The sequence below is a fragment of the Thermobia domestica genome, chromosome 18 (genome assembly GCF_964235325.1).
Source record: "Thermobia domestica chromosome 18, izTheDome1.hap1.1, whole genome shotgun sequence".
In the NCBI taxonomy this organism is placed as follows: Eukaryota; Metazoa; Arthropoda; class Insecta; order Zygentoma; family Lepismatidae; genus Thermobia; species Thermobia domestica.
This window is the reverse complement of record NC_137471.1, coordinates 89140162-89153162: the sequence shown is the minus strand read 5'-3', so window position 1 is coordinate 89153162 and position 13001 is coordinate 89140162. Positions and strand designations below refer to the sequence as shown.

General features: G+C 37.3%; 1 protein-coding gene across 3 annotated transcripts in view; it reads left to right on the top strand.

The window, feature by feature from the left end:
- LOC145675443 (von Willebrand factor D and EGF domain-containing protein-like) overlaps positions 1 to 13001 on the top strand; it is a 356875-nt gene that overhangs the window by 181097 nt on the left and 162777 nt on the right. For all 3 annotated transcript variants that reach the window (XM_081745861.1, XM_081745862.1, XM_081745863.1), the window contains exon 4: positions 915 to 1180. In XM_081745861.1, the coding sequence (XP_081601987.1) occupies positions 915 to 1180 (266 nt within the window). The remainder of the gene's footprint in view (positions 1 to 914; positions 1181 to 13001) is intronic.

Here is a 13001-nt window from a genome sequence, read left to right as displayed (position 1 = left end):
ATTTGTTGCAAAGATCAGGTAATACAGACTTTCACTACTGGTTGTCGTTACTAGTAGTGTCGCGCACTACGTGAGACAAGAAATAAGTTTTCTTCCACTCAAGTCTTAGATCTCAACCATTGTTTTAGTGTTACAAGATTCATAGTATTATCTCTTGAGACATGACCTGATGGTCGATATATCGACCATTAGAATTTTCCGTGTGAAAGAACTAATATGTAATAGCTGTATGAATGACGTAGTACAAATACCATTAGAAAGATATATCAATGTAGAGGTACTACGTCACTCATATCATTACTATATACCTCAGATCTTTCAAACGGGATCTCTCAAATATTCTACTAGTCGATATATCGACCATCAGGTCTCAGGAGGATACAATATATGAATTGATAAAGTAATTCCACGAACACTGTGAAGAGCATTTATCGACGTTTAAATATACGCAAGTCATTACACAATATACTCCAATGGTAAATATGGTATAAATGTTGTTATATCATATTATTCGTGGACTTCTTGTGACGCGGAAGTGTTCTTATAAATTCTAGATGAAATTAAAATGTTTTGATATTTTGAAACATTCTGTACTTTTATTGAACACTGCATAGACTATAATTTATTTACTGTTGTTAATAATATGTGCGTAAACAAATATTGTTTTATATTATATATTTACATGTTCATGAAAGTGTGTGTATTCGCGACTGCGCTTGTATGTTGGTCTTTTACCCCCTTCCCCACTAGAATCGGTCTTTCCCCCATTGGAAAAAAAAATACTGTATGCACTTGTATAGCATGAACTATATTTTATCTCATTTTCCTTTCTTCTTTGTAGTAGTAGACATGCGCCTCGTAATAATAATAATAGTAATAGAAGTAACATAACTTAATATCTATACATATTATAGGCCAGCAGAAATCCCACGCAGTTGCGCTCCAATCAACTATTGTGGAACTCACGCACCAATTTGGTTAAAAGCTGAAACCGAAGACCTTCCAGCACATGGTGACGAGAAGACATTGGTTGGATGTGCCACCTGGAGTTACCATAGTAATGAGCCTGAATGTTGCATTTTCACTACTCCCATTCGAGTGAAGAATTGTGGGAATTTTACTGTATATTATTTGCTCCCAACGAAAGGATGTAGTATGGCCTATTGTGCTCAACCTATTGGTAAGTAAAATTCATTTTGATATTTTTCTTTTTTTGCAAGTTATTAAATTTTATGAATTTCTTTGTGTTGACCGTTATTACTGATTTGAAGTTTTAGTATACAGTATAAACTCCCTTTCCCCTTAGGATATGCATTTTAATGAAAGTGACATGAGGGAAACCTCGCTCAAGCAAGCTGATATCAAAATGAGTATGTTCAAAAATTCATTTCGGTACGGTACACCTGTTTTCCCATCATGATGTAACAGACAATGCGAATTTGAATGGAGAGAGAGATAAAGAGGACGAGTGACAGACAAAAAGAAATAGCTTTTTCCTTCCCCTTAATAGCAGAATTTTCGAAAACATTAGACATGTTTCAACTTATTCTCAATGAGGAGTTTATGAGCCGAGTTTCATCTTCCTAACTTAAGAGGCTCATGAGATTCCATTTTTAGACACTAATTTTGAACACTTCTCCTTCCTTAGGATCACTGGCGGATCCACTGAGAGGTCGATAGGGGCAATCGCTCCCTAAAGGCTACTTTTTTATAAGCCTATACGCTATTTTATTGTGATATGATGTAAAACTTCGTATTTTCGTCCAGGAGGCGATCCAACTCCCTTCAAACCATTCTTTTAGGTCCGAGCATTCCAATCAAAGTGACAAGATAGAAACACTGATTCCAACGTGAAACGCTATAAAATCCCATCTCGAGAGACAAAAAATCCCATTTTGCATCTTAATCCAACGTTGTATAATAATAATAATAATAATAATAATAATAATAATAAGTAGAAATGACTAGATTTGTCAACGACAATAGATTTTATTGCCCCCTTAATTGCTTTTATGACTGTATACATTTGATGTCAATATGGCCGTGTCGGCCTTGGAGAGGCCGGCCCCGTCCTTGGGGGAGGTTTCTGGGGGAAGTGGTTTTATTAGTTGTGCAATAGAGGTTGTTTGGAAAAGTGGAATGACCTCCTTTCTTGTTGAAACATGCTCCTATACGATTCTTGAATCGAAATTTTAATCAAATTAGAATTAAAACTATGATTTAGATAATTAGAGCATTGGTATACGTCATTGAACGCAATCCCTAGCTTCAAACATGATCCAACACGATATTTGATTGAGGATACGGCTTTGAACGGTGTTCCTAGCTTCAAACATGATTTAATACGTTTATTGAATCAAAATTATAATCAAATTAGAATTAAAACTATGATTTAGATAATTAGAGCAATGGTATACATCATTGAACGCGATCCCTAGCTTCAAACATGAAACAACACGGTTTTTGATTGAGGATACGACTTTGAACGGTGTTCCTAGCTTTAAACATGATTTAATACGTTTCTTGAATTGAAATTATAATTAAATTAGAATTAAAACTATGATTTAGATAATTAGAACTTCAGTATATGGCTTAAAACGCGGTCCCTAGTTCCCACAAGGTTTTTCCCCATTAATTTAATTATGATCTGACTTGTAAAGCTCGTAACTAATTGAACAGTCTTATTTGAACTAGAAAATTATGAATAATGAATATGATTACACCCTTTAAGCTCCAATGTTTAGCAACGATTTTTAATGGTGCTTTGTTTTACGGAGTAAAGTATTAAGATGGGAGGGAAAAAGGAAGGAAAGGAAGAAATATTTATTTATTTTCATTTATTTTTCTTGTTGCGAACTGCACTTCTTTCGTTTAGCTTGCGTGGTTCTTAAATGACAGACTTAACTTTGCCATTTTCAGCCGCGCTCAGTACGAAATTTGCAGACTGATGTGTTCTTTCTTCAACTGCTATTGCAATACTGAGGGTGAAGAATGAAGTTCAGTTTCTCACACCCTATGCAAACAACCTTGCGATATGATTGGCCAGGAAAAACCAGTTTGCTCCGCCTGCAATGTTTAACCATTGGGGACCAATCATTCCCTCTAGTTTGAGTGAACGGGAGAACCCACCCGTCCCCGCCTCTCTTTCCATCATCAATGTCTTGTGTGAACAAGTTTCTACCCGCTCCCCACCCTCTCTTCCCACCCGCAACAAGTGACATACATTTTTCTCCCCACCCTTCACTGCCTCTCTTTGCCCGCATCTTGTGTGAACAGGATTTTACCCCGCGACAACTGACATAGATTTTTTGTATAAACCACTTCTGGTGGATGGTTCTGGAAACAACAACCTTTTCCCCGCCCATTCAGACAAACAAACAAGGTATTGCCAGGCTGTCCTTGTACTCAATGCGAATAACCTGATGAATAAATGGCTGTCCTTCATTTTGAGTTTGCAAAACAACACACACACAAAAAAGAACCCGTAGAATGGTTTCTGTGTTTTGCCACATACAATAATTATGCTGTTCTTTTCGGCAAAATACAAGTTATTGAAACAGATAGCTATATAGTTTACTGAATAAAGCCGGAATTTTAAAATCTAGGAACCCAGTTAACGAATTTTATTGCTTGGTAAACAACTATTACCCTGAAAAATACGACAATTTGGCGTCTTTGATGTACGAATTCAGACATGCTGGCGATGTTTTTCAAACTTTAGGCATTGTGTGAAAATTCCATGGTATTACCTCTATAGAAAAGAAATATTTGCTTCGATTCGGCAAGAGACCGACAAAGGAATTCTTTTCTGCTTCTTTGCAGACTGAGGCAATGCTGTATTACAAGGCAAATTCATTTACTTTATTTTTTTCTCCCCTATTCCATTCCCCTTATGTTAATGAATAAATAAAAAAATATATTATATAAATGGAGTACACATTTCCTGTATTAACAATTTTGCTCGTGAAGTTTTTGCCTTGCTTCTGCCTTGCTTCTTTAAAGTGTTTTTTCTGGATTTTTTTCTGTGTTTGTTCAAAGAAGAAGATATTATATTCAAGTAAGTTTTATATCATTATAATTGATTAGATATATTTGCATAAGTATCGAATGGTGGGACTCCTCCTAGAAAATTAACACATATTGTTTTTCTTATGAAAATAATTAACACAGTGTAGAAACGAACTAAGAGTTTGCCAATATGTTTTAACTTGTGGGGAGCATATCGAGCCAAAACCGTGGGGAACCATACATGGTGGCATAGCACCCCAAACAGGGGAATCGCGGCTGACTTATAACGCCTTCCGTGTTTACCGAAAATCGGGGGAGCTGTGCATGAGGGATAGTCCCCCAAACAGGGGAATCGCGGTTGACTTATAACGCCTTTCGTGTTTACCGAAAATCGGGAGGTGGAGCCGTGCATGGGGGAATAGTGCCCCGAACCTGAGGGAACCGCGTGTGACTTATATTGCTTTCCGTGTTTGCCAAACAGTGGGGATCCATACATGCGGAGCATAACACCCAACAGGGAAAAGCTAGCTTCCTGAACGGTCACCACGAAGGAACGAAATATTTGTTTTTTTTTTTTTTTTTTTAAATTGTTTGAATACTATGTTTGAGTTTTGATTCCGTTTCGGTTGCGTTTTTTGGACAAGTTGACCACAGGAAAGAGTGAAGAATGGAATTAGCATTATTATCATAGTTAAGAATATGTGGGGACAGGAAAAATATCTTGGCAGTGTTAATCTTTTTAGAGAAAAAATGTGTAGTGACATCCCTTAAGAACCGTCAATGAGATACTTTATAGTTTTAGAAATGTATGGTGACATTCGTTAAGAACCGTCAATGAGATACTTTATAGTTTTAGAAATGCGTGGTGATGTCCCTTAAGACCCGTCAATGAGATACTTTATAGTTTTAGAAATGCGTGGTGACATCCCTTAAGAACCGTCAATGAGATACTTTATAGTTTTAGAAATGCATGGTGACGTCCCTTAAGAATCGCCATTGACGGACGGACTTATAGTTTTAGAAATGCGTGGTGACATGCCTTAAGAATCGCCAATGACGGTTGGACTTATAGTTTTAGAAATGTATGGTGACATCCCTTAAGAACCGCCACTGATGGACTTTACGGCAAAAATCAAGTGTGCAATTTCTTTGAATCTTTATAACTGAAATTGTGATTAAACAGAATTGCGTACTGTCCAGTATGTTGATGGTAGATTTTATATAAATACATTGTGTCTGAATGATTTGTCATGAATCTGTATTCATATTGGATTGTCTTTTCGGAAAATAAGCAATTTACACATAAAGAACACTTTTAGAACACATACATATTCAATATTTACTACAGATAATGTTCAAAATATATTGTTTAGTGTAAAATAATTAAGTTCAACAGAAAAGATAGACATTTGTCTTGCTTGTATCCCCAATATTTAGAAAATCAATCAGTATTAAGTGTACAGATGTATTCACAAAGTGTTCAGAAGTGAACAAAAAGTGTTTAGATCCGCGAAAAAGTGTTTCAATGTGTTTTCACACTGAAAAATGTACTTATATAAAGAGTTCTTAGTTGTAGTGGATGCAATTTCCAAGATACATGTGAATATTGCAATTTTTACGTAAATGTGTAGACTTTTCTTTCCCACAGTTAGACTCGAAAGAAAAGAACTACGTTCATTGATTCAATTTTGGATCATAGCAACGGCCTTTTCCCTTTGAATTCGTGTTAGAATAGCTTGACTATCACGAAACGTAGTGAATACTCAAATGGATCTTTTTCCAAGACATGACGAATAAACGAATATAATTGAGTGAGAAGTGTTGGGAATATATTTGAAAAATATATAAAATATGAACTTGCGTATTTTTAACATGTGTTGCAGTATTCAGAATTTTAATCATATGGTAGTCACATGGTTTTTGTACATACTAACTCTATATTAAGCAAGGTAATGAGTGAGAAAAATGAAATGAAATACGGATTATTTTGTTAGGAGATGCAGAAAGAGAATACAATGCAGTGTGAACGCGGTCTTTTGCGTGGAGGAAGAGGGGGGGGCTATACCCGGAGTGAATTTCCCCTCATAACTTTTCCAAATAGTGAACGCGCTCTGTTGCGTGGTGAAGAGGGGGGCTATACCCGGACTGAATTCCCCCTCATAACTTTTCCAAATAGTGAATGCACTCTTTTGCATGGAGAAGAGGGGGTACTATACCCGGAGTGAATTTCCCCTCACAACTTTTCAATTACTGAATGCGCTCTGTTGCGTGGAGAAGAGGGGACACTATGCCCGGACTGAATTCCCCCTCATAACTTTTAATTACTGAATGCACTCTTTTTTGCGTAGAGAAAAGGGGCTATACCCGTCTTTAAGAGTAATGCCTCCCATTACTGAACGTTACTTGTTTTATACATGGATTTGGAGTGAGAGATCTCGGTTTTATCCCGTCTTTTTTTTTGGCACTAGGATTTCAATGTAAATGTATGCAGCAGTACTAGTAGAGGGGGTCATCCCCCTGAAAGACTGGGCTTCATATCCCAGAAATGATGTGGTACCGCACCACTTAAGTAAATATTTGCTCTGTCACTGAAAGACATGGGTTTATATTCCTTATTTAACCCAATAGTTTTACTTATACGCGTTTGATCTTCAATACTTTGATAGAATATTAAGACCAACAGAATATACAAGCATGTGCTATGGTTTATTACACAATGAAAACATATATACTATACTCACCTGAGAAAATATACGGAACTTTGTCACACACGCGTCAGCACTGCGGGACTTTCAACGCACAACTAATCTTTAATTATGACTTTTGACGATAGGTGTCACTAGTAGTAGTGATTGTGCAATACATGATAGGACATGATATAACTTGAATTTGGCGTGTGGGGGTATCATTTCCTTTCACGGCAGCGTACGTGTAAGATCAAGGACAAGCTTTAGCGCATCTTAATTAATTAACTATATAGTTTTAATACTATTAAATAAAGTATAAAGAAATTGATTCAAGCCTATTGTATTCCAGACATTGAAGCTTTGCCGAACCTTGAGTGGTGGTAGCAGCACAAATAGAATACCCAGACATTTTTGTTTAGACTTACAGCGACACAGAGTCGACATTTTTTCTTCTTTTTTGGTTTTGTGAACGAACAACTGAGGCTTGAAAGGTGTGTATTTCTTCACTTATTGTTTTTTTTTAAAAAAAGAAATTATACATGTTTGAGCTGTATTTAACCAATATTAATGAACAGAGAGAGACTTATTGTGTCTGGATATTTTAAAAGAATAGATTACATCTGAATATAAGTGAATATATTTTATTGATTTTTTCATAAATTGAACAAATTGCTTTCTATTTACATATCATTATTTGACTATAGATTGAAAATAAGTGAATGCTTTTTATTTACATATCATTATTTGACTATAGATTGAAAATAAGTGAATGCTTTTTATTTACATATCATTATTTGACTATAGATTGAAAATAAGTGAATGCTTTTTTTTATTTACATATCATTAAAATATAACTATAGGTTGAAAGTAATTGAATGTGCTCTCTCTCTTTTATATTCAACTGATATATTAACGTCAACTTGATAACTCAAAATAGTTTTTTTTTGTCTTATTTCTTTCAGATGGATTTCTTCTGCCCGTCCGAAGAATTGAATATGGTTGATGAAATTTATCTCCAGGAATTGGTGCGCGGTTTCAACGAGTACCCGAGGGTCTTCAGTACCTGGAAAGCCATCATGGAATTGAACAGGCTGGGATATCGGGGCTCGGGGAGATGCGATGCACTCCTACGCGCCCTTCGTGCCTTCGAAGGTAATGATACATTACTTCTCCAGCACTGCGTAAGCAGTGCTGATATATTAGATTTATTTTTGTATGGATTTTTCCGTACATGTGATACTTACGAATCGGCGCAGTCAAAACTCTTTTATTTATTATCATGTGGGGAAGGTCAGGTGGATAGGATAAAAGATACAGAGTTATCGGACTTTTTTGATTTTGGCACGCGCTTTGTTTCGGAACCGTGCTTAATCCCATCCACAAATAATGCCATAGTCATGCCCCCTCAAGAAAATCATAACTTGAGTCCTAATAATCTATATCAATTAACAAATGAAGATTTAGCTTTCTTGGATGAAGTAAATGGGATTGGCACTCAAAATTCCGATGAAATACCAGCTGAAGAAATGAGGAGTTTGGTTCAAAACGAGGACAATGCTGTGGTTATACCCACGCAACAAGTCCAGGGAGAAAATCCTGTATACAATCCGCCTGAATACTGTGTACAGGATAATCATGACTATGGGGACCAAATGATTTTTACTCCTCAGCCTAACCCGTCATATGCCAATGTTCCAGCAATGGTTGGACATGGCAACATAAACAACAACAATAGTACAACTGGTACTATTAGTAGTCCTAATAGTGGTAGTACAGGTGGTAGTGGTAGTGATAATAATAATGGCGGGGATAATCAAAGAAATAGTAATTTCGAAGTTACAAGAGAAAGCAGACAAAGGTTTCGTAAGTTTCATCTTACGGGACATGAAATTGCCGTCAGACCTGTGGGTGATGAAAGGAATATTAATAACCCAGAGGCTTATATCGAAAGCTTAGTTAATTTTGCGTTGGAACATGTGATCTCCAATGCACGCCCCTCGGACTACATTGGCTTATACATAGAGAGTAGTAATAGTACCAACAACAAACCAGTGTACGTTCCATTTAGAAGAAAGGGCAATTTCTCTGCTAGGACAGTCCTCACTTCAATCGAACGTGTATTAAATTCGAATGAAGTGTTCCTTTTGGGGCAAGAACTATTGTTTCGATTCCATATCGCTGAGAGTATGCACGGCCAGGGAAGAAATGCAACGAGTGCCGTTGACAAATATGCAAAATATCAAGATTACTTAGAAAAACGATTAATTCGTATTGAAAATAGAAATATTTACTGCCTCCCTATGGCCATTGTATACTGGATAACCAAGCATACATCAAGCAGGCAGAGTTTGCATCTTTTAAGAACAAGAGACCAAGATACATGGCTTCTTAAAGCAGAAGTTCTCTGCGAGATGGCAGGTGTTAACGTTGAAAGTAAGCAAGGTTGTGACTTTTCCGATCTGATCCTCTTTCAAACATATTTGAAAGGGGAATATCAAATCGTAGTTTATGAGGAGCATGAAAAGAATAACCGGGAATATATAGTACGTTACCCGGGAGAACCGGCAGAAAATAAGATTTTTATCCTTTATCGAAGAGGTAACACTATTGGTCATTTCGAACCTATTCGTAACATTAGAACTTTCCTCAAGGCACGAAAGTATTGTTATTATTGTTTGGAAGCTTATGATGAAAGGTCACGTGCACACAAGTGTAAAACTCGATGTACTTATTGCGAACATACTCACGAACGGGACTATACTGCGAACAGAATTAAATGCAATGCATGCAATAGAGAGTTTGCTGAAGGTGAATGCTTTAATAATCATCTGACACCTAATAAAGCGGCTAGGTCTGTATGTGATAATGTAAAGCTCTGCATCAATTGCGGTGTCATCTTTGATAAGAGAAGTCGAAAATCTGATCACATGTGTGGTGAACATTTCTGTTCAACGTGCCACGCATATGTTGATACAAACCATACATGTTTTGTTCAGAGACAGCGACCTGTTCATACGAAAAGGTTTATGTACATCACCTATGATGTAGAGACGATGTTGAAGGCACCGAATGATCGCGGTGAAAGGGAACACGAAGTTGTACTGGTGTGCTGTCGTCATGTTTGTCACGCCTGTATAAGAAAAGGTATCGATGAGCCCTGTAAAACGTGCGGTGACAATGTTGGAAATCGTTCGTTTTCTTTTAAGACAATGACGGCTTTTATTAACCATGTGTTAGTAGAGCGTCCTGTCTTTCAGAAAATCGTGGCAATCGCCCATAATGGTAGTCGCTACGATGGTCTCTTCTGTCTTAGAACTCTAATAGAAGACCAGCATATTGTACCCAGTGTCCTTATTCAGGGTCAAAAGATTTTTAATATCAGCATAGGTAATCGTATCTTTTTCCGCGACTCTTACCTTTATATTGGCGTCAAATTATCCAAATTACCAAAAACGTTAGGCCTTAGTCAAAATTTAAAGAAGGGAGATTTCCCATATTTATTCAATACTGAAGAAAATCAAAATTATGTTGGTCCCTACCCTCCGATTGAGTACTATGACCCTGAAGGGCGAAGCACAGAAGAAAGAAAACAACTGGAAGCCTGGCACCAAGAACGTGCGGAAAGTGGCGAGGAGTTTAACCTGCAGAGGGATATGCTGGCATATTGTGAGAATGATGTTAGAATTCTAACAGAAGCGGTCATTAAGTTTAGCGCTATCATCGAAGAGAAAACGGAGGGTTTGCAATGTTTCATAACATCATCTACCATTGCAAGTCTTGCGATGCGGACATATCGTACCTTGCACTTACCGGAGAATACTATTCCTATCATTCCCGCGTTGGGATTTCATCATAAGACCAAGTATAGTACAAAAGCTATGCAATGGCTTATGTATATGGAAGACCAATTAGGGATAGAAATCCAGCATGCTAGGAGAGGTGGGGAAAAGTATATTGGTAGGTACAAGGTCGATGGATGGCACGAAGGACTCAACGCTGCCTTCGACTTTTACGGGTGTTATTTCCATGCCTGCCGCCTTTGCTTCCCCTTTAACCGTGACGCGGTTTTGCACGATGCCCAGGACTCGTACAATACGATGGAGAAACGATATGAGCAAACCATGCGCCGCCGTAGGTACCTGAAAAGTATAGGTGTAAACCTATACGAAATATGGGAATGTTCTTGGGACAATAAGGTAAAGATGGATAAGGAAGTGCAAAAGTTTGTTCAAGAACGTTGTACTAATCTACCTGATTTTCTTATTCCTAAGAACTGTTACAACGGTGGTCGCACGGAGGTCTTTCGTTCCTACGTCAATTGTGCGAGTGATGAGCGAATTTCCTACGCCGATGTAACATCGTTATACCCTTGGGTGATGGCACGTAAACCTATGCCGGTTAAATCACCTAAGATTCACACGGGACCGGACTTTCCAGATGTGGAAAGTATTCACGGTGTAGTCAAATGCACAATCGTCCCTCCAAAGGACCTCTACTTTCCGATCTTACCATACGTTGCGGGAGGTCGATTACTTTTCGGCCTTTGCCGCACATGCATGGAAGAAGAAAACACTAACGAATGTACCCATAGCGATGCTGAGTGTGCTCTCACAGGAACATTTTGTACACCAGAGTTACACCTTGCTCTTAAAAAAGGTTACAAAATAATCGATATACATGAGATATGGGAATTTGAACTTTTAGATCCTGAAGAGGGGAATTCAGGAGGGCTGTTCGGGACCTACGTGAATTCCTTCCTTCAGATGAAGCAGGAAGCCTCTGGTTTTCCTGCTTACTGCACCACTGAAGAAGACAAACAAAAATATATCGAAGAATATTATGCCCATGAAGGCATACGATTAAATTATGACAATATTAGGATGAACCCGGGATTGAGGCAATGTGCAAAGCTATACCTCAATTCATTGTATGGTAAGTGGGGGCAACGCACAGACATGTCGCAGAGTATAATCGTTAGTGATGAGGTTACCTTTCTTAGGTATTTAACTACGGCAAGGTATGAAATTCAAAGTGTGGTGCCAATTGATGATGACCATCTCATTCTCACGTACAGAGACATTGAAAATGAAAACGTTCCGTTGGAGTTTTCCAATGTGATACTAGCCGCATTTATTACTTCGTGGGCTAGACTTAGACTTTACGAACTACTGACGACTGTAGGACCTGACAGAGTAATCTACTGTGACACTGACAGTATCATGTACTTACAGAAAAAAGATGAGGAACCCTTGTTACCGCTCGGAAACTATTTGGGTGATCTGACGAATGAAATTCCTGAAGGTTGGGAGTTTACAACCTTTATTTGTCTTGGCTGTAAAAATTATGCTATGCGGCTAACAAATGCCCAAGGGGATGTTCGGCATATATACAAAATTAGGGGGATAACACTAAATGATAGGACCTCTCAGAAAATTAACTTTGAGAGTTTCTATAAATTAGTGTCTGGACAATTAGAGTCCACAGTAATAGAAAACCCAAATAGCATCGTTCGTAGACCGGGGTTCCGTATCTTTAGCTGTAGAGAGACAAAGACACACCGTGAGGTCAACAAAAAACGAAAACGGATTGACGAACCTAACATGACCGACGATGAACCAATACGAAAACGTGCAAGTGTACCTTACGGTTATAGGCCCACGAATGAGTGAATGTGACTTGTATGCGTGTCTCTTTCGTGTAATGAAACCCCGAACCATCATCGATTGTAAAAATATTTATTTTTTAATTTATTCTTAATTTATTCCTAATTTATTTAATTTATTCCTAATTTATTTAATTTATTCCTAATTTATTTTATTCTTTTTATATTTTCGTTTGCTGTGCAAACAATGTATAAACTAGTCACTTCAGCTTTAATCTTATATCCCAGTGATTTTTTTTATCCATTTCATTACTATGTATACTCCGAACAATCAATGATTGTGAAAATATTAAAATTCAATGTGTGAGTGTGAGTGTGTATATAAAGCAGAGTCTCTATTGTATGCATTCATTTGATTACAAGATGTTAAAGTTTCAACATCCCTCTACTATTTTAATCGCTGGTCCTTCAAGGGCTGGTAAAACTTGTTTTGTAAATCGTTTACTTAATGAACATGATCAAATGTTTAGTATAAAGTTTAATGATATTGTTTGGTGTTATGGTGCAGTAATACCAAAATTAGATGCAAATGCAAAAATACGTTTTGTAGAGGGAATACCTGACATGAATAATTTTGAAATCAACGAAAATTCATTATTAATACTTGATGATTTAATGTCAGAAACTAATGGTGATGTTGCTAA